This window comes from Otolemur garnettii, unplaced genomic scaffold, assembly GCF_000181295.1.
Source record: "Otolemur garnettii isolate 467f Iridium unplaced genomic scaffold, OtoGar3 scaffold00021, whole genome shotgun sequence".
Classification (NCBI taxonomy): Eukaryota; Metazoa; Chordata; class Mammalia; order Primates; family Galagidae; genus Otolemur; species Otolemur garnettii.
Genome location: NW_003852416.1, coordinates 18818263 through 18840176, shown reverse-complemented (window position 1 = coordinate 18840176; position 21914 = coordinate 18818263). Strand labels below are relative to the sequence as shown.

Below are 21914 nucleotides of genomic sequence, written 5' to 3'. Positions count from 1 at the left end.
TACTGAGGGAGATAAAGTTAGACTCTGTCTCTAAATAAATAAATAAATAAAATACCATAACTGTCACTTATCTTTTAAGAATATATATAGTGGCTCGGTGCCTGTGGCTCAAGTGGCTAAGGCACCAGCGACAGACACCTAAGGTGGTGGGTTCGAAAGCAGCCCCAGCCCGCCAAACAATGACGGGTGCAACCAAAAAATAGTCAGGCGTTGTGGTGGGCGCCTGTGGTCCCAGCTACTTGGGAGGCTGAGGCAGGAGACTCGCTTGAGCCCAGGAGTTGGAGATTGCTGTGAGCTATGATGACACAGCACTCTACCCAGGGGGACAGCTTGAGGCTCTGACTCAAAAAAAAAAAGAATATATATAGTGACAACAGCGGAAAAGCTAATGCTTTCAACCAAGAGAGTAACTCTTATGTTCCCATTCCTTTCTGGGTTTTTTATGAAGACTTAATTGGATGGGAGATTGAGGCCAGAAGATTGCTTGAGCTCAGGAGTTTAAGACCAGTCTGAGCTAAGAGCCAGACCCCATCTCCACTAAAAATAGAAAAGCTAGCCAGGTGTTGTGGCAAGTTACTTGGGAGGTTGAGTCAAGAGGCTCGGTTGAGCCCAAGAGTTTGAGGTTGCTGTGAGCAATGATGCTACAGCACTCTACCCACAGAGACAAAGTGACTCTGTCTCAAAAACAAACAAACAACAACAACAAAAAACCCTAACTGTATACTCTTATCCACACCATTAAGTGCAGAAGGAGAGAATAAAAGACATCTAGGAAGCCAAAATACTTCTAACAGTTCATATATATGCTGTACTTGAGGAAAAGAGCAATAATGTAAATGATTCGATTCCCGGTTCCATAAAATGCAGGGTGGAATATCGCCATTCTTTTCCAGAAACTGAAAAGAGCAACAGTGCAACTGATTCAATTCCTGTTTCCGCAAAACCGCAGTGTGGTATATCTGCCATTCTTATCCCTAAACTGTGATACAATCTTAGGGGAATTTTTCCTCACAATCAAAAAAGTCCATCATTCTTTTAATTGTAAATAAAAAAAGAAAGGAGGCAAAAAGGCATTTTAAAACCTCTTCTGCAGACAGGGCACGGTGACTCACGTCTGTAATTCCAGAACCCTGGGAGGCCGAGAAGGGCTTGAGCTCAGTAGTTCCAGACCAGCCTGAGAAAAAGCGAGACGCCCATCTCTACTAGTAACAGAAAACTGAGGCAAGAGGTTCGTTTCAGCCCAAAGGTTGGAAGTTACTGTGACCTATGACGCCACAGCTCTTTACCCAGGAGTACAGGTTGAAACTGTTACAAAAAAAAAAAAACAACCCACCTCTTCTGCAGTCGCTAAATTCAAATTCTGTATCTCACATACTTTGAGAATCTGGGACTAGAGTCAAAACTTAATCCCGCAACAATCAAAGGACAGAGAAAGAGAGCAATTTTCTACGCTGCCAAAGAATCTTTAAGTGGGCGGGGGGAAGGGAGGCTGACCAGCAAAAAAAAAGAGAAAAAGAAATTTAGCAAGGAACTTGTAATTAATGCTGCAGGCTGTGTTTCCCTTCACTCCAAGAGCACAAGCACGTCTATGTGGGTTTTTTCCCCTAAAGGATCGGGACAGAAGCAACATACACATTTTTCATTCGAACGCAGGCAATCCTACAGAATATGAGCCCAAGGTATAAAGAGTGTAACTCCGAGCCTAACGTAGACTCCTTAACCACCGCCCCCTCAGGAATCAGCCTGGCTCCAAGCCCAAAACGGGTGCGGTCACACCAGTTAGCAGCCAAAGAATTCGACGCAGTTTAAGGACGTGAGGACAAATTCGCCCACTATCCCGTCCCCCGCCCCGATTTAGTAGGGCCAAATTTCAGACCAAAGGGTAAACTGCCTTTTAGAGCTCCCTTAAACACCACCACCCTCACCCCCAGAAAATAATGTGTTAGTACCGGCGCGGAGTGGGAAGGAGGCCGCACCTGCCCAGCCCTAACACAGCACTCACCTTCTACCACGCCACATAGGAACCTCCGAGCCCTTCCTGCCGCCCCAGCCACTGCCGCTCCCCCGACCACCACCGAGTTGTCTTCTCCAGGTGCCGGAGCTACCGGCGGCTCTAATGATGCCCCCGCGGAGGCAGCAGGGTTGGAGCTGAGCTCGTTCTCCCGCTCATCCAGCGCCGCCTGGCTCTCCTTTTGCACCATTCTCCTGCCCCCGGTCGCCGCCACCTCTGCGGGTCCTCCTCGGCCTCCGTCCGTTGGGCCGCAGGCCCGGAGCCCTGGAAAGGGCTTCAACTCTAAGCACGCGCCCTCCTTTCTCCTTCCCCTCCCCCTCTATCTTTCCCCTCCCTCTCCGCAGGGACCCAAATGCCCGGATGAGAAGGGCGGCGGCACCGGCGCAAGCCTTTTGTCAGCCGCTGCCTCCGCCTAAGCTGCGGAGCCACAAGCCCAAGCAGAGAGCGAGGCTGTGACCTCTCCTTCCTTGGAAGCTGATGGCCAAGGCTCCTATTTTTGTTCTCAGCCTCGGTTGCCCTCCCGATTATCTTAACCCTTCCGCAGCTTCCCCTCAAAGCTCCTCTGTCTCTCCTCTGCCGCTGCCTCTACCGCCCGCTTCCTGTTTATCCGCACTGCGCCTGCGTTGCAGACCGGCTCAGACCGGTCCCCTCCGCCCGGCTCCCCCGCCTTCTTTGGAGCCAGCTTATTAAACTTCATTCGGTAGGGGGAAATAGAACAGAGGCGATGGGAAAAGCGGAAGGTAACAAGGGCAATGGAATGTACCATTTATGCCTTCCACCCTCCAGAATAAGCCGGACACCCTGGGACGGACCATTACCCCACCCAAAGGAGGAGGAGGCTGCTGCTGGTTGGGGCAATTGGGAGAAGGGGGTGAGGGTAAAAAAGAGAGGTGTTTACTCTCTCAATGCGCAGGCGCGGAAACGAAGCCTCTAGTTCTTAAAGAGATAGGCCGGAACTGACCTACTTTCTATGGAGATTCTTGTAATAGGTTCATTACATCTGCCAGGCCGGCACCCCTCTCCCTTGAATCATTTTTCATTTACCCATTTTTTAAATGAAATCATTTGTTTTCATTCCTTCATTCGGTTGACACCTATTGACCTTGCCTTGTGCTGGGATCTGGGGCCACTATGAGCTCACGGTGTGGGTATGGAGACAAGCAAGCGCGCACACGCAATTCCCACAAGACGTACTCAAGTGTTTTGGGAGCCCAGAAGAGGTAATGACTAACTCTTCCTTTGGGGACAGGCTGTGGCCATGGCTTCATTTTTCAGCTGGCTCATGAAGGATCATAAAGGATAAGTAGAGTTAGCCTGACCCAGTCACTGTAAGGGAAGAAAGCACTCCAGGCAAGTGGAAAAAAAAAAAAAAAAGAGTACAAAGGTAGAAAGGGGTGAAAAGCCTGGCTTGTTTGGGAGTGGGGAGCATGCAGTGTAAGGGGGCCTGAGATCTCTCGGGCCTCTGCTTAAACATCATTTACTTGAGAAGCCTTCCCAGAGCCCTAAATGGCTTTGGGTCCCTTTGCTATATATTATCAGAGCTCCCTGTAGTCTTAGCATAATGACTTTACATTTATGTTGGATGAGAAATCATGTATCAACTTGTAAGGTATAATGTGAATTTAGCATCTCAGTCTCATTGTGATTATTAAGACTCAGTAATGTCCATCTTACACTTCAATCTGATTGATTCCTCTAGCCACAGCCCAACTTGTAGCTCCAGGGACTCTTAGAGTCCCCTTTTTTATTTTTTATTTTTTTGAGACAGAGCCTCAAGCTGTCTCCTTGGGTAGAGTGCTGTGGCATTACAGCTCACAGCAACCTCCAACTCCTGGGCTCAAGCAAGTCTCCTGCCTCCACCTCCCAAGTAGCTGCGACCACAGGTGCCCGCCACAACGCCTGGCTATTTTTTTGGTTGCAGCCATCATTGTTGTTTGGCGGGCCCAGCCTGGATTTGAACCCACCACCTTAGGTGAATGTGTCTGGCGCCTTAGCCACTTGAGCCACAGTCCTCTTTTTTAGTCCTGGATTGATGAAGTGGAGTTTAGGAGCAAGCATATTCTTAGCGGACCTCCCGTGCTGACAGCTGACTCTGGGGTCCATATGCAACTTCACTGGATGTTGTAGTCCCCAGGGAGTTGGGGACTGTCATTTTGGCTGATGCCAGCCCTTGGTCTCATATTTTCCTTCTTGCCCCACATCTCACATCATGGCAATTGCCAGCAAGTCAGCAACCTCAGCATCACCTCTGTATTGTTCAAACTCTGAGGCCTGGAACCTAGATAAGATAACTTTCCCTATCTGTATTTCTTTCTTTCTTTTTTTTTTTAGAGACAGAGTCTCACTTTATTGCCCTCAGTAAAGTGCTGTGGTGTCACAGCTCACAGCAACCTCAAACTCTTGGGCTTAAGTGATCCTCTTGCCTCAACCGCCCAAGTAGCTGGGACTCAGGCACCCACCACAATGCCCGGCTATTTTTTGGTCATTGTTGTTTGGCAGGCCCTGGCTGCATTCAAACCTGCCAGCTCAGGTATATGTGGCTGGCACCCCAGCTGCTTGAGCTACAGGCACCAAGCCAAGTTCATTTGTTTTAAGACAGAATCTCACTCTGTGCCCCAGGTAGAGTATAGTGGCATCATCACAGCTCACTGCAACCTCCAGCTCCTAGGCTCAAGTGATCCTCCTGCCTCTACCTCCTAAGTAGCTGGAGGCTATTGACATGATAGTGTCAACATATCAGGTTAATTTTTTCTGTTTTTTAGTAGAGATGAGGTCTTGCTTTTGTTCAAGCTGGTCTCAAACTCCTTAGCTCAAGTGATCCTTCTGCCATGGATTCCCAGAATGCTAGGATTATAGGAGTGAGCCACAGCACCTGGCCACACACAAACCCTTACTGAGCCTCAGGGCCACTGTTGACAGAGACTTGGGGCACTTGATCTAGTCTCCATCCTGCTACACAGACTCACTGGATGACCTTGAGGAACTTCTTTCCCTTCTCTAGGCCTGTTTCTTCTGTAAAATGAAGGCTGAGGGGTAAAGTAGATCATGGATACTTAACTTGCATAGATGGACTGCAGAGATGCAAAAATACATAAAGGAATATCGTTTTTTTTTTTTTTTTTTTTTTTTTACTTCTAGATAGTGGGCCCACAGCTTTTACCAGATCTTTATTATTTTTTTTTTTTTTGCAGTTTTTGGCCGGGGTCGGGTTTGAACCTGCCACCTCCAGTATATGGGACCAGCGCCCTACTCACTGAGCCACAGGCACTGCCCTTCACCAGATCTTTAATGTGATGACCTAAAGAAACCCAAGGACCCAGGGAGCAAATAGGTCTGTTATGATATCAACAGAGAATACAGATGACAAACAACAGAGAAACAATTGAGCTTTTGCTTCCTGGATACCATACCTCCCTCCCTTGCCCTGGTAAATGTGGACAGTGAGGGAAGAGAAGGCTTGATCCTTCTATGGATGGTAAACTTTAGTCCCACATAAGGGTACCCCAGAGAAAGGATGGAAGGAACCTAACCATTGGTGGCCCCTGTCTAGAAGCAGAACAAAGAAAGAGTAGGAACACATAGGAAGTCTCTTATCACCCTTTGTGCTACCTGCCCTATAGAGATCTACCCTGCGTCCACTCCATCTGATTCTCCCATCATTATTGGCTGGGGTATGGACACAAATGTATAGTTATTCAGGAGGCGTGTTTGGGATGATTACACAGGAAATTTCATTAGAAATTACCAGCCTGAGCAAGAGCAAGACTCCATCTCTAAAAGTAGCCAGCATTGTGGTAGGTGCCTATAGTCCCAGCTACTCAGGAGGCTGAGGCAAGAGGATTGCTTAAACCCAAGAGTTTGAGGTTGCTAAGAACTATGATGTCGTGGCACCCCACCAAGGGGAAAAAGTGAGACTCTGTCTCAAAAAAAAAAGAAAAAGAAATTAAATAACCCTAACACTAAGTTAAATAACTCTAACCCTTTTGAGAACTCCTCCTCAAAAGAAAACATTTTTAAATTAATTAAGAAGTCTCGGGTGGCAGCTATGGCTCAGTGAGTAGGGCACTGGCCCCATATAGCAAAGATGGTGGGTTCAAATCCAGCCCTGGCCAAACTGCAACAACAACAAAAAAAATAGCAGGGCATTGTGGCAGGCACCTGTAATCCCAGCTACTTGGGAGGCTGAGGTAAGAGAATCACCTAAGCCCAAGAGCTGGAGGTGTTGTGAGCTGTGATGCCATGGCACTCTACCGAGGGTGACAAAGTGAGACTCTGTCTCTAAAAAAAAAGAAGTCTGGAAATTAGAAATTCTTGATTCAACTTGTAACAATATTTGCCAAAAGACAGCTTTCTTGGCATAGTCTTCAGTACATCAGCATCTTGTCCTTCTTTGCGTGAGCCTGAGTTCAGGTAGGTTTTCAACTGTTCCAGAGCATGTATCTCAGTTTCCTGCCAAGGTATGACCAGACCATGGAAAAGAAAGACACGTTCTTGGGGATCTAAAAGGCTGAGGAGCATGAGTTAGGGATTCTGTGGGATTTATGGGTTGGAAAGGACAAAAAGCCAGAGACAGCAGCCTATGCATAGCCATTGTGTTTTATTGGATCTGGTGTATTTCATATTTTACAAAATATACAGAAGACCCCCAAATCCAAAGCAGTCAACAGTGTTCTTATGGGAAAAGGGGATTCCTGGGGGCCCTTCCTCTCAGATCCTGGCTGACTAGGAAGGTGAGCTGAGTGGAACAAGCAGCTGTGTTAAGGGGTGGCAGCATGTCAGGGGTGCTGACAATTTGGTGTAACCTGAATTCTATAATCCCAACTCTCTAGGTATGCTTAGGGTCATCTCTGGGTAGACTGAGTAGAGCAAAAGGAGACCCTAGGGAATTGAGAAAGTTATGTGAGAGGCTGGGGTAAAGTCTGGGTTGATGTAAGATTCTACCGAATGTCCCCTACTGGGTTCAAATACTATGCCTTTCTCCCTCCTTTTTCCTTCTAAGGCAGTGGTTCTCAACCTTCCTAATGCCACAACCCCCTGTAATACAGTTCCTGTGGGTCGTGACCCACAGGTTGAGAACTGCTGTTCTAAGGCATCTGCTAAGGAGATTGATAGGACCCAAGTTCAGGAAGATGTCTAAATCATTTCATGTTTCTAAGTCTAGAGAACATAGCAAATGAAAACTCAAATCATAGCCATCAAAACAGGTGATGAGCAGGGAGGGTAGTTTGAAACATTAGCAGTTATCAGCCAGGTCATCTTCTACCCATATTTGTGGCCACTGTGCCACCAACACATGCAGGAAGGAGGGAAGAGGAAGAAACTATTCCAGGGATGAGCCAGATATCTGGAGCTCAGGCTCTCCTAGGAAATTGAGATGGGTATAGAAAATTTCTAGGGCATTTCCAAGGAAACTCATATTTTGATGGCCTGGGGTAGGAGACCTGTGGAACTTGGAGCTATAGCCTGGCATGCCTGAACTTTCATAATCTCCCCAGGCCTTTCTTTCTGTTCTCTATCTCAGCCACTTTCTAGGACCTAATAATCATTGACTTCAGCCCAAGATTTCTCCCTCCATATTCTTGTTTCCCTACCACAGGGCTCTCAAAGGCTGATCTGAAAAGCCAGCCAATGCAAAGGACAGAACATCCTCTTTGAGAAGGGAGTTTTAGAGGGAATGTTTATGAGATCAAGAATGGGAAGCACCATAGCAGGAGACATTTTGTCTAGGGTTGTGGTTTCTAGAGTGGAGGTGGGAGGTAGGGAACCATTTAATTCCTACAGCAAGGGGACCCTCAGCATTGTGTATGAGACAGGAAGGGAGTGAGAGCTCTTGGGAGTTGGGAACACCCCCTAAATCCACTCTCCCACTCTCTAGCTTCTTCAGCTCCAGGGATCTGGACTACTGAATCCCTCGGCTCTTGGATCCCTAGTGTCCCCAGAGTAGAGTCAGAATGAGGACAGACCTGGAAAGAGAAGATAAGATCTCCCTGAACTAGGGCTAGGACATGTTTCCCCCCAAAACACACTGACCCCCTCTCCTGGGGAGCTAGATGACATTGTCAAAGAGCTGCATGGATCTCATGATGTTTTCATCCTGTGGCCATGGTGTGAGAGAGGCAGATTGGAGAGAGAAAGAGAAAGAACTTGTCAGAAACAAGGACACTGAGGCAAAGTTGGGGACATTCAGAGGCAGAGAGGAAAGAGATACCCAGAGAGAAGTGGGAAAGGGGTAAGCCTCCCCCAGAGAAATAGAATTGGGGTTTGGGAGTGAGTTAGGGAAGAAGTATACTACCCAAAGGGACCTTTCCCTATGTCACTGAATCAAGTGGAGGGCAGGGACCCGTACCTTTTGACAAGATTCAATGAATTCCTCAATGGTGACTACACCATCCTTGTTTCTGTCCATCTTCTGCAAGAAGGTGGTCAGGCAGGGAGAACAGAAGAGAGGGCAAAAGAGAGGAAGGCAGAGTTAAGTTCTGTACTCATTCCCTTCACACCAAGGCCCTCCCACCTACCCAGTCCTAGGCACCTGGAAGAAGTTTTCCACATGTTCCCTTGGGGCCTCCTCTCGGAGTGCAGGGTAAGTGTATTTGCCCATCATGTCATAGATGGACTTCATGATGTCAAGCATTTCCTGTTAGGCAAAGACAGACGAGAATCTCTTCTCAGAGCCTCTAGCCTCCAGACCAAAGGCCCTAGGGCCTACAGCAGACCTCATCCCTTGCTGGTTGTACATATGTGGATCATGTTTCTCTCCCGTGGATCTTTGCACCACTCCCATGCCCACCTCACCCCCAATTCCCCAGCCCTTCAGTTGCCCTGCACCTCCTTGGTGATACAGCCGTCCTTGTTGAGGTCATACAGATTGAAAGCCCAATTCAGCCTGTCATCTATGGTTCCCCGAAGAATAACCGACAAACCAGCCACAAAATCCTGGAAAAGAGGCAGAGGGGAGCTTCAAATACCCTTAACCCAACACTTTCTTTTGTGTTTAGCCTGGACATCCTGGCCTTGAAGTCCCAGGAAAGTGTTCCTTGGGCCACCTCTTCCAGCTTACCTCAAAACTGACAGAGCCATCATGGTTGGTATCAAATGCATTGAAGAGAAAAGTGGCATACGTGCTGGAGTCTGTAGGATGAGGGCAGAGAAGTAAGTTTGGCTTGGAGACAGGAGAGGACTTCCCACCTCTATGGAGCTTCCCTAAGCCCCTCATCACTTTGGCATTCCAGAGCCCTCTCTCCCACTCAGTCTAGACATGGACTATTCCATCTACTTGAGCCTTGTCCCCTTACCTCCTTGAGGAAAGAACTGGGAGTAAATCTGCTTGAAGTTCTCCTCACTGACAATTCCGCTGGGACATTCCTGGGAGTGAAGGGAAACCAGGATAAGGGAAGGGATAAAAGAGATAAGGGAAGAGTCTCCACGGCCAGAGACTCCCAGAGAGAGAGAAAATTTTCCTGCCTCCCGGGGACCCACCAGATCTATTGATGGGAGCCAAGATTTCTTCCCCAGAGCACAAATAAAAAACACTGAACAAAGGCTGGAAGTTCGGTCTTGAAGCCCTGCCTCCCTCCTACCTCATTGATATCCAGACCTCCCTTTCTTTCTTTCTTTTTTTTTTTTTTGAGACAGAGCCTCAAGCTATCCCCCTGGGTAGAGTGCCATGGCATCACGCTCACAGCAACCTCCAACTCCTGGGCTGAAGCAAGTCTCCTGCCTCAGCCTCCCAAGGAGCTGGGACCACAGGCGCCTGCCACAACGCCTGGCCATTTTTTGGTTGCAGCCATCATTGTTGTTTGGCAGGCCCGGGCTGGGGATTCGAACCTGCCACCTTAGGTGTATGTGGCTGGCGCCTTAGCCGCTTGAGCCACAGGCGTTGAGCCCAGACCTCCCTTTCTTGAGAGGCCCTGCCCCTCCTGGCCCACCCCTGGCTCAGTTTAACTCTGTGCACTCACGTTCTTAAAGCCTCGGTACAGGACTTGCAACTCCTTGCGAGTGAACTTGGTTTGCTCCTGTAACTGCTCCAGACCTTCGGGCCGGTGACACACGGTGGACAGTTCAAACTCATCCTCCACGCTGTCTGCGGGGAGTGGTGGGGTGGAGGGGAGAGCCACGCCTCAGGCCCCGGCGATCCCTCTTCAAAATCACTGATCCATACCCGCTCCTCCCCGTCCCTGCCAGTGCCCTGGACCCCAAGCTGAGGCCATCAAGAAGGTGCTGGTCAGCTTCCAGGTCTCTCAGTGGGCCAAGGCCAGGCCTGGCCCTAGAATCAGGGATCCGATTCAGAGCTTGCCCCAGGGCCCTTAATCTTTGGTTGGAGGGGGAGAACCCAGCCACTTTTTCATGCCAGAAAGGGAGGAGAGGGAAAAGCCGGTTAGAGGAGACAGAGTCAGAGTTCCGGGCAATCCTTGACCAACTCAGATCCGCCCAGTCCTGTCCTTACCCCTCCCAGCTCTTCCCCTTCCCCCAGCCAAGCCCCACCTATCCCAGCCATGCCTAAGCCATGCCCCACCCAGCTTCATGCCCCTCTCCATCCAGACCACACCTCTGGCCCCATTTCAGCCACCCCTCCCCCACTCCAATGTCCAGCCCCCAGGCCAGTGCCCCCACCCATTCTCCCAAAGCACCCTCCCCGCCCTGTCCCCACCCCACCAGGAGAGTAAGTCACCTGGGTCCAGCGGGCGGGGTCTGTGGGGGCGAAGGGAGGCTGGGGCGGCTAATTCTGAAGGGAGCGAACTGTCACCGAGAAAGCGGAAGACCCGGCGAACTGCAGACATACACCTCGCACCTCACACAGCAAATCTCACAGACCTGTGCGTTACAATGCTCACTCCCTAGCCCCTGTGCAAAGGCACACCTAACGAACACAGACATACACAAAATGGACCCCATGCACACAGCTTGCAGGACTCACGTCCCTTCTTCCAAATCCACCTCTGTGTGGAACTCATGGAAATCGAACACAACAGTACACTCAAATAACTACAAAATGGGCTTTTATGGCTTGCAAAATGCAATATGATCCTAAGAGGTAGGTGAGGCTCCCCTGAGGACACGGAGATTTAGAGACAAAGCAAGGTCACTCAACTCCAGGTCACTCAACTGGGGACCAGACAAGGACAGAAAACCTAAGTACCCTGGCCTATGGAGGACGGTGGGCTTCACCCTCTACACTTGCAACCATTCTGTTGGGGCAGGGGCGACATACATCTCGAGACTCAAAGCACACTCAGGGCAGGGCGGCCACACATAGACATAGACACTATCTCAGCTAAGCCACCCATAGACCCTCGCAGCTGACTGGTCCTCCCGACACTGTCACAATAGCCATAGCCACGCAGGCTCGGGCCTCAGCCCTGCCACACTGGCAGAGTCCAAACATCCAGGTGCTGCGGAGTTGTGCACACTGGTGACGCCCACAGAAACTCGGCCGGCCCCAACCACACAAACCTACTCCAACCGCGCACATAGCCACGCCCCCTCATGCTCCGGCCCACCCAAATGCCCACCCTGCTCCCTCCACACTGGTCACGCCCACACACATTCCGGCCCCGCCCCCAGAAGCACAGGAGAGGCACTTGCTTTCACTGACTGAGGGCAGGGCTTGGGGCCCGCAGCACGGCAGCAGCTTGAGGAACCGCTGCTTCAGCGCTTTTTTAGTGGGCCCTGGAGGGTGGCCTGGTAAGAGAGAAGATCCCAGGAAGGCACATTAACTCCCAGTTTGCCTCTATTCCCTGTCCCCTCCCCGACGGTCACAAATCAACTCAAGCTGGGGACGGGAGCTGGGAGAGGAATGAGGTGAGGAGGGAGAGGAATGGCTGGGGTATCTGAGGCTGGGTTAGGGAAGCCCAATGGGTCTTACAGGCATGGAAAGTCCATAGGGGTCGTGGGGGGGAGGGCATTTTGTACAGTAGGAGGTTGTTGACGACAGCAGGTGGCAAAGAGGAACTGGCAGTGGCTTCAGTGTCTTTGCTGACTGACCCAGTGCCCTTGGCGCTCAAGGTGATGTCCAACCCAAGGATTACCTGGGTGGGAACACCTCTCACACACATACAGTGACAGACATGTATAGTGACATGTAGAATGATAAATCAGAGAGTGCTGGATGCCAGTAGCAGCTTAATATCCAGTAACTCATACCCAATGGCTTAATAAGCACACTCCAACACACACACATACATATACACACACATTATGACCAAGTAGTCCTTAACACAAATATACAAATGTGATCTGAAGTAAAATCTGGCACATATACATGGAGACCTATGTAGGCCATCTCACACACAGCATGATCAAACCATAGAACACACAATGATCCTGGGACATCATCACACTGTGTATAAAAACACGATGACACATTGTGACCTTATGACACATATTAAGATTGTCATGATACATGCCTATATCATAGTGTGACCTAAGTCTCCATGGTACCCAGATACCTAAGGCTGTACCTCATCTACAGATGCTTCATTTTTCTTGGGTACATCCACTTTTCTTTCCTGTAACCCCTCATCTTAAAGAGCAGGGTTGCTTATCAGCTAACTCATCTACCCTAAATTGTGGCTTTCTCCCTGTCCTTTCCTGTATGACTTGCTCTTTGAAAGTGAAATGATATAAATTGATGCAATAACAGATCTTGGAGATGGAGATGAATATTTTGGTGTGTTAAAGGGCTATATAGGGGGTGGCACCTGTGGATCAGTGAGTAGGGCGCCAACCCCATATACTGAGGGTAGTGGGTTCGAACCCAGCCCTGGCCAAACTGCAACAAAAAAATAGCTGGGCATTGTGGCAGGCGCCTGTAGTCCCAGCAACTCGGGAGGCTGAGGCAAGAGAATCGCCTAAGCCCAAGAGCTGGAGGTTGCTATGAGCTGTGACGCCACGATACTCTACCAAGGGCAATAAAGTGAGACTCTGTCTCTAAAAAAAGGGGGGGGGCTATTTAGGGCCCATTGGTAACCACTCTCTTCTCTTCCCCTTATTTCTGCACATGACCTATAGATCTAATTGCACCCCAAGAGGGCCTCTTGTCCTGGGATACAAATTAGTATCTATATATGTCTGTATGTGTCTCCCAGCTGCACTTATTTCCAGATTCCTGGGCCAAAACCCACTGGACCTGCCACACTGGCTATAGCTGGCCTCAGTCCATTCTTGGAGGGGCCTAACTTTTCTTAGTTATAGGTTACTCCTCAACACAGGCTCCACCCTCAGGACCAGACCCTGCTCCCAGGAGGTAACTACCTCCTTCTCTCCAATACTTCTTCACTTCCCCCCTCCCACCCCAGGAGCTGTGGAGAGGCCAGGATCGATAGTGGCCTGGCATCCAGCCTGGGGGGCCATTAGCATGGACTTTGGTTTCCTGAAGGGACTATGCCTGCCTCCAATGGTGTAGTTGCCTGATTGAGGGGTGGCTCTCCACTTCCCACACTCCTCACTACCCTCCACCCCTCCACCCGTAAGCCCCCTGCCTGTTCCCAAGTCTGTCACCTCTAGGCTGATAAGGTGGGAAGAGGCACCTTCAGCCTACAGGTTACTTGGGTTTCCCATATGGCCCTTTTCCCCCACAAAATAGTCTAAAAGGGATGGCAAGTTACAGCCCAAATAACTCCATCTTTTCCAGGTTGGATAACAACAGCCTCAGCCCAGCCTCCCCATTTCATGTAGGTCTAACTCGCTTTTCCTGCTTCACCCCAATAAATGCAGCTAGAGGGTAAGCTAGGGGTTTTCTACTCTTATTCAACCCTAGAATGGGCAATTCATGGACCTTCCTCCTGTTTCTAGTTTCCTTCATATCTTTCTTGTTTTCCCAAATGTCTACCCTGTAGTCCCCTATCATGGTTTTTGCCTGTCTGCCTGTCTTCCTGTCCACGATAGAACTGGGGAACAGGCATGCTATGGAATTGCACAGCTCTTGGTGTGAAGAGGAGGGGGAAGCCAAAACTCTTAAGGGGGTGGCAGAAGTGCTTCCAAATCACTCTCCCTAATTACTTTGGGATGGGATGGGGAATTGGTTTCCCACTCCCAACGTTTTGGCCCTGAAGATCTTTCTGCCCTGTATCCTGAGAGAAACCTGGAGTGGCAAGGTGGCTTGATCTGACCCATTCCTCACTCCCCAGCTAAAGCTGAGGTATAGATGCCTCCTCACAATATTCCTACTCCTGGCTCTTCAGAATCTACCCTAGGCTTGGGTATGGAGCTGGTATATCCTCAGGAAGTCTGAAAACAGCCATACATAAAACTCGATGCTGAAAGAGGCTCAGCCACACACCCTGTCCCATTTGGGCACAGTCACATCCACCATCTCACAAAGCCACATGTCCTGTCACTCTGACACATGCAGTCACACTCATCATATACAAAGGCTCACATAGTGATATATTTTGTCTTCTCTCACACACATGAACACACAGTCACACCTGTGTCTTACACACTGAATCCACACACATCCCTTAATCTACACTGCACACATGGAGCTGTGGTGAGTCACACCCATTTTCAGGCTCCAAAAGGGAGTCCTCAGAAAGCTGGTGTTATCTCAGGATGGCTGGAATCTCTTTCCTCTATTCCAGACACCAGTCTCCAGACCCCTCCTCATATCCCCCAGAATCTCCTTACTTCCTCATCTCCATGCTCCAGTTCTCCCACATCACACCACTCAATCAACTCACCCTATCTCCCAGATTCCCTCCTCCCTAACCCATATCCACTCCTTGAGGGGTCCCTTTATCTCTCTCAAATGTGTGTTCTCCAAGCACCCCTCCTCACCTCCCCAGATGTCTATCCCATCACTCACCTGCTCACCTCTGCCTTCAGTCATGAAAACAGAGCAACTCCCTCCCCAATGCTGTGGGACAGCTAACCCTCCGGCCAGCAGCTCAGACACACCCGCCCAGACACCTGAGTTACCTTCCAAGGAGACAGGCTCAAAGAGGCCAAACTGCTCCAGGACCTTAACAAACAGAGCGAGGACTACGAGCACAGCGACCATCTCCAGTCCTTCCAGGTTCATGGTGGGCCCAGAGCATGGCTCCCACCCAGCTGAGGCTCTGACACACTGCTGGCTGGCCACCTCACACCACCTTCCCCTCAGACTCCCCAGCCTGAGTAGGACTGCCTGCAGCCTCCCTCCCTCTCTCCCTCCCTGGATCTCCTCCCTCTCCCCCCTCACCCCGCCTCTGCCCCACATGCCTCTCAGCCACAGCAGCGCCTCTTCCTCTTCCTGGGGCCACCACAGCCTTTGGACTGGCACCTCCTCAGGAATCCTTGGCATAAAGAATAAGGACCAGGACAGGATAGGATATGGGCAGAAAAGGGAGGCAGTGACCTGCCTCTGTCCCTTCAGGAGCACTACTTTCCAGATACCCTGTGGCTACTCTGTGCCAAAGGGAGGGGGCAGAGGGAGGAGTTATGTTTAGGCAAAGGCAGGAAGGGCAAGGTGTGTGTGAGAAACCATATCTGCACATGTACAAGTGGTAGATTTGTGGATCAGAATATGTTATGGTTGTCTAGGTGTTTTCCTAGATATATATTCCTGTGGTTGCTGGTATGGAAGTAGATTGGTCTCCTCTTATGTGTGTCTCTGTGTATTTACATGTGATTGTGCAACTGTCACAGAACTGTTTCGTGTATGCTAATGCATTTCTACTCTTGTGTATGGGTATGTGACTTTTATGTATGTAGTATACATGTAAGACAGTGTGTCAGAGTATTTCTGAGTGTGTATGAGGAGTGAGGTTTCTGTGTTTTACTAGAGTTGTGGGATGTGAATCTGAAGTTTGTTAGCCATGGGTGTGTCATATAATTTGGACTATGGGTCTATTGTGTCATTATTTCAGCATGAAATTGTATGAGAATATAAGGGCAGGGAGGAGGCAGTGACCTCTCCTGTTAGGAGGACACCACCATCATCATCATCATCATCATCATCATCATCATCATCGATCTGGTTGCCATAGAGACTGTAAGGCAGGAAGCACTCTCTTCCCACAGGCCACAGACCTTGAAACTGAGGCCCAAGGGAGAATTAGGCCCAATAGCTTGTGCAGGAAGAAGGCTGCTTAGCCTCTTCCTGAGCCTCTGGGGAGGGGACTTATTGCAGCTGTCTTTAGGACCAAGAGACCCAAGCTCCTTGGAAGAGGAAGAGGGCCTTAACTGGCTGGGACCTCACACAGGACATGTCAAAGCCTACCTGCTCCTTGGCAATCAGTTACTGAGCAGAGAAAAAACCCCAGGATAGGAGGGACATCTGAACCCTGTGAGGAAGCACCCCCCCACCCGCCCCCGCATTCTTGGAGTCCCTCTTTTTCCAGGTTCCTTCCAAGGGGTGGCAGTGTTAAAGTGTATGTGTGTATCTCTGCTCCTTCCTGATGGGATATGCAGGTGTGTCCCTGCTCCTTTCTGGTGATGTGCACGGTGTGTATGTCTCTGTTCTTTCCAGGTGGGTGGTGTATATGTGTTGTCCCTACTCCTTCCTGGGCTGTGTATGTGTGTGTGTTTGTGTGTGTCCCTGCTTTTTCCTGGGTGTGTGTGTGTCCCTGCTGTTTTTTGGGGTGTGTGTGTATGTGTATCTCTGATTTTCCTTGGGAGTATGTGTGTATGAGTGTGTATATCCCTGCTTCTTCCTGATGTGTGTGTAGTGTTTATGTCTCTGGTGTGTGTATGTGTGTAGGGGTTGGGGAAGGTCTGCAGAGCCAGTGAGCCACAAGACTAGGGCCACTAGCTTAATAACACTTACCATCACTAACACCCATGGCTAACAGTGATTGAGCACTCACTATGTCAGAGGTTCTCAACCTGTGGGTCATGACCCACAGGAACTGTATTAAAGGGCCACGGCAATAGGAAGGTTGAGAACCACTGCACTATGTACTAGATAATGTGCTCTGCTTACAGACAGTATCACATTAAATTTCATCAACCTATGAAGTCAGTGCTATTATCCCTCTATTTCAGGTGGTGAAACTAAGTCAAAAGGAAGTTAAGCAAATCTCAAAGATCAGAGCTTCAATTTTTTTTTTTTTGAGACAGAGCCTCACACTGTCACCCTGGGCAGAGTGCTATAGCATCACAGTTCACAGCAACCTCCAACTCCTGGGCTCAAATGAGTTTCCTGCCTCAGCCTCCCAAGTAGCTGGGACCACAGGTGCCTGCCACAACACCCTGCTGTTTTTGTTTGTTTGTTTGTTTGTTTTCGGTTTTTTTGGTTGCAGCCGTCATAGTTGTTTGGCAGGCCCTGGCTGGATTTGAACCAGCCACCTTAGGTGTATGTGGGTGGCACCTTAGCCACTTGAGCCACAGGCGCAGAGCCCAGAGCTTCAGTTTTAACCCAGTCTTGACTTTGAGCCTGCCTGTAAATCACCATGCTCCATCGGCTCCCTTCTTAGAAAGCTTGACTACAGGAAGTCCAGTTTAGGGGTACTGACCCCAGAGAGAGCCTTCCCTATTGTTCAGCTCTTGTCTCAGCCCTACTTGTTGGGTGGGCGGGGAGGGTCAGTACATTGCACAGCACTTGAGATTCGCAGATGTGCAGTTCTACATGGCCACCACTGGGGGTCAGGCGTCCCAACTTCCTGCCACATCTCACCCCTTACCTCTCCCCAACATCCAGGAAAGGTGTGGGAAGGAGGGAATGCCCCAGTCTTGGTCTTTCTTCCTAGAGAAGAATTCTATTCAGGGGTTGCCTTCTGTTTCTCACACCTTGGAGGTTACCAATATTACAGAAGCAGCCAGCAAATATCTCTCCCTATGACTTCAAATTCCGCCTGTGACATTTAATATCCCTCCCCTACCCTCATCAGCAGATCCCTTTGTTTCCACTAGTTTGGCCTCCTCACTGTACCCTAAACACACCAAATCCAGTTCTGTCTGCCCAGGTGGAACTGACTCACCAAGGAAGAATTGAATACATGTCCCACCCAGGAATTAATCTACCAATACATCCCTGCAACTCTGACCCTTTAAATTCCCATCAGCCATAACTCACGTGTGGAATTCCTTTCTGATTTCACCCCACCTGTACCCAGTGGAATAAAGACCACATTGCCCATACAGAACTGAGACTCTGTTTTCCTTTTGTTTCACTTCTCAGAATGATCTCTCATCTTTGGGTCCTTAACCTCTCATATGGTGCTATGACTCAGATGGGGAGAAGTCCCCTTAGGGGGCCAAAATATACCCCTTTGGACCCAACCAAACAGATCCTTGTTCCCATGAGAGAAAGGGAAAAGGGACACCTGCCTAAAATTCATCCATTTAATGGTGAGGTGAGCTTTTGTCTAGAACTCCTTTTCTGAACTTCTTTTCTCTTCCCATCCCTACTCTAATTCTTCTTCTCTCCCTTCATTTCTGTACCTTTTAAAAGCATTTGTATACAGTATCTCTGCACCTTTTTTAGCCTTGAGCATTCATACATAGTATCGCCATTCCTGGTGATCAATGACTTTTCCAGTTAGTGGCTAACCTCGCATATCTCTGTTCCTCTGTTCTGCCACCCCTTCCCCAGGGGTTACCTTCTCTTCTGCCTTCCCTCTATCCTACAGTTTATACCTATTCTTAAGAGGCAGCTTAAATTTTTCTTCTTCTCCCGCCCCACCCCCATGACAGAGAGTATTACTCTGTTGCCCAGGTTAGAGTGCAATGGTGACAGCCTAGTTCACAGCAACCTCAAACTCCTGGATTTAAGGGATCCTCCTGTCTCAACCTCCTGAGTAAGTGGGACTCCAGGTGTTCACCATGATGCCTGGCTAATTTTTCTATTTCTAGTAGAGGCAGGGTTTTGCTCTTGCTCAGGCTGGTCTTGAGCTCTGGAGCTCAAGGGATCTTCTCACTTCCACCTCTCAGACTGCCAGGATTACAGGTGTGAAACACTACATCTGGACTTTTTTCTTTATCCTTAGGAACAGGGTCTTGCTCTGTCTCCAGGGCTAGAGTATAATGGTGTCATTGTAGCTTACTGCAACCTGCAACTCCTGGGCTCAAGTGATCCTCCCAGCTCAGCCTCCCATGTAGCTAGGACAACAGGGGCATGCTACCACATCTGGCCAGAGGCAGCTTAAATTCCCCTCCCTTTAGAGCTTCTAGCCTTAAGTAGTCTACAAGTTATTGGAATTCCCACAGACTTCCTTGCTGAGCCCCTATAACTCAGCACCTAATACTGTAATGTTATTAGTGATAACAGTAAAAGGGGATGTATTATGGCAGGTAATAGGTGGGCTGGAGTGCCAGACTTTGTGGCTCCAAATCTCAGCTTTGCAACTTGCAATTGAGTAAGTTCTTCACCTCTATGTGGCTCATATGGATGCTGGTGGACTAAATGAAATAATACATGGAAAGTTGTTAGAATAATACCTGGCACAGATTAACTGCTGAATAAGTGTTTGTGACCATTATTAATAACATAATACTCTTGGGTGAGGGGCTCCTCTACAAATGGAACTTTACCCTAGAAATGAGAATCATGTAACCTAAATACTGTATCCTCATATTCATTTGAGTAAAGTTAAAATTAAAAAAATAACATAACAGCTTGGCACCTGTGGCTCAAGTGGCTAAGATGCCAGCCACATACACCTACGGTAGCACGTTCGAATCCAGCCTGGGCCGGCCAAACAACAATGATGGCTGCAACCAAAAAATAACAGGGCGTTGCGGCGGGCACCTGTGGTCCCTGCCGCTTGGGAGGCTGAGGCAGGAGATTCGTTTGAGCCTAGGAGTTGGAAGTTGCTGTGAGCTATGATGCTACAGCACTCTACCCAGGGGGACAGCTTGAGGTTCTGTCTCAAAAAACATAACAATCCCCTCCTTATATTACCATAGCTCTTAACAGTTCATAAAGCATTTCCACAAACATTATTATCTCAAGAGCCTCTCAGAATAACTCCATGAGTTGTATTATATCCATTTCACTGATGAAGTAAATGAGGCACAAAGAAGTAAAGGGCCTTCCTTGCTCAAAGTCATCCAGCTAATAGGAGATGAGGCAGAGACTTGAACGGAGATTTCTGAATCAGTCCTGTTTCTTCAGCTATATTCCAAGCTCCTAGAGGGTAAACATGTTGAAAAAAATTGTACTTAAGCACTCTGGGAGGCTGAGGTGGGTAGATAGCTTGAGTTCAAAAGTTCAAGACCAGCCTGAGTAAAAGTGAGACCCAGGGGCGGCACCTGTGGCTCAAAGGAGTAAGGCATTGGGCCTATATGCTGGAGGTGGCCGGTTCAAACCCAGCCCTGGCCAAAAACTGCAAAAAAAAAAAAGTGAGATCCCCATCTCTACTAAAAATAGAAAAAATAAAGCAAGAGATTGCTTTAGCTCAAGAGTTAGAGGTTGCTGTGAGCTATGACGCCACAGCACTCTACCCAGGGCGACAGCTTGAGACTGTCTCAAAAACAAAAACAAACAAAAAAACTGGACTTACACAAAGTGAGTGCCAGGCTCTGGGCTGGTGACTGTGAAACAAAGGTGAGCCAAACATGACTCTCACTGGGTAGGAAGAGACAGCCCCACTGAAAGAATAAGGAATCTGTCCATTAAAAAAAATTTGTTGGCCAGGTATAATAGCATATCCTGTAATCCTAGCACTTTGGGAGGCTGAGACAGGTGGATCCCTTGAGTTCAGGAGTTCAACACTAGCATGAGCAAGACCAAGGCCCTGTCTCTACTAAAAACAGAAAATTTTTAGCCAGGTATAGTGTTCCCCACCTGTAGTCCCAGTTACTTGGAAGGCTGAGGCAGGAGGAAGGAAGACTGCCCAAGCCCAGGAGTATGAGATTCATTGAGCTATGATGACAACACTGTACTATAGACTGGGTGACAGAGAAAAAACTTTTGTTGTCAGCCTACTATGTGATACAGGAACTGTCCTAAGTAGGTCATGTCCTAAGTAGTAAAAGCTTATCAACTGGGCCACTGCCAGGGAAAACCTGGAAAGGATACCTTTTGAGCTGGCTGTTCTTCTTCTTCTTCTTCTTTTTTTTTTTTTTTTTGGAGGCAACAGTCTCATTTTGTGGCCCTGGTGTTGAGTGCCATGGCATCATAGCTCATAGCAACCTTAAAGTCCTGGGTTCAAGCAATCCTCTTGCCTCAGCCTTCCAAGTAGCTGGGACTACAAGTGCCTGCTACAACACATGGTTATCTTTAGAGATGGGGTCTCGCTCTAGCTCAGGCTGATCTTGAACTCCTAATCTCAGGCAATCCACCTGCCTTAGCCTGCCAAAGTGTTAGGATTACAGGCATGAGCCACCATGCCCAGTCCTCCTCTTTATTTTCTTGTAAAGACAAGGTCTTGTTCTATTGCCCAAGCTGGAGTGCAGTGGTGTGATCATAGATAGCTCATTGCAACCTTGAACTTCTGCATCCTCAAGCTCCTAGAGTCAAGTGATCTTCCTGCTTCAGCCTCTCAAAGTGCTGGAATTACAGGCATAAGCCAATGTGCCTTGCCCTGAGCTGGTTCTTAAAGGATGGCTCTCTAGCCTGAGTAAGAGCAAGACCCCATCTTTACTAAATATAGGGAAAAGTAGCCAGATGTTTTGCCAGGTGGATATAGTCCCAGCTACTTGAGAGGCCGAGGCAGGAGGATCACTTGAGCCCAGGAGTTTGAGGTTGTAGTGAGCTATGATGATGCCAGCCTGGGTGACAGAGTAAAAAGGCTGGGTACAGTGGCTCATGCCTGTAATCTTAACTCTCTGGGAAGCTGAGGTGGGTGGATTGCTTGAGCTCAGGAGTCTGAGACTAGCCTGAGCAAGAGTGAGACCGCAGGTGTTGTGGCAGGTGGTTGTGGTCTCAGCTACTTGGGAGGCTGGGGCGAGGGGATCACTTGAGCCCAGGAGTTTGAGGTTGCTGTGAGCTATGACCCTATGGCACTTTACCTAGGACACTTTATGACACCCTATCTTAAAAAAA

At 48.9% G+C, this 21914-nt stretch overlaps 1 protein-coding gene across 3 annotated transcripts in view; it reads right to left on the bottom strand.

Annotated features, from left to right (window-relative positions):
- Positions 1 to 7049: 7049 nt before the first annotated feature.
- The window catches only part of KCNIP2 (potassium voltage-gated channel interacting protein 2), a 22867-nt gene continuing 8002 nt past the window's right edge, over positions 7050 to 21914 (bottom strand). Inside the window, exons 2-10 of one of the 3 annotated variants that reach the window (XM_003787236.3) lie at positions 11594 to 11689; positions 10680 to 10778; positions 9967 to 10091; positions 9304 to 9373; positions 9069 to 9139; positions 8837 to 8944; positions 8541 to 8645; positions 8358 to 8420; positions 7050 to 8105 (exon numbers count right to left, since the gene is read on the bottom strand). In XM_003787236.3, the coding sequence (XP_003787284.1) occupies positions 8058 to 8105; positions 8358 to 8420; positions 8541 to 8645; positions 8837 to 8944; positions 9069 to 9139; positions 9304 to 9373; positions 9967 to 10091; positions 10680 to 10778; positions 11594 to 11689 (785 nt within the window). In that variant the 3' untranslated portion in view covers positions 7050 to 8057. Of the gene's footprint in view, positions 8106 to 8357; positions 8421 to 8540; positions 8646 to 8836; positions 8945 to 9068; positions 9140 to 9303; positions 9374 to 9966; positions 10092 to 10679; positions 10779 to 11593; positions 11690 to 14926; positions 15030 to 21914 lie in introns of those variants that run through there. The other 2 variants (XM_012803620.2, XM_003787232.3) reach the window with 2 other exon arrangements.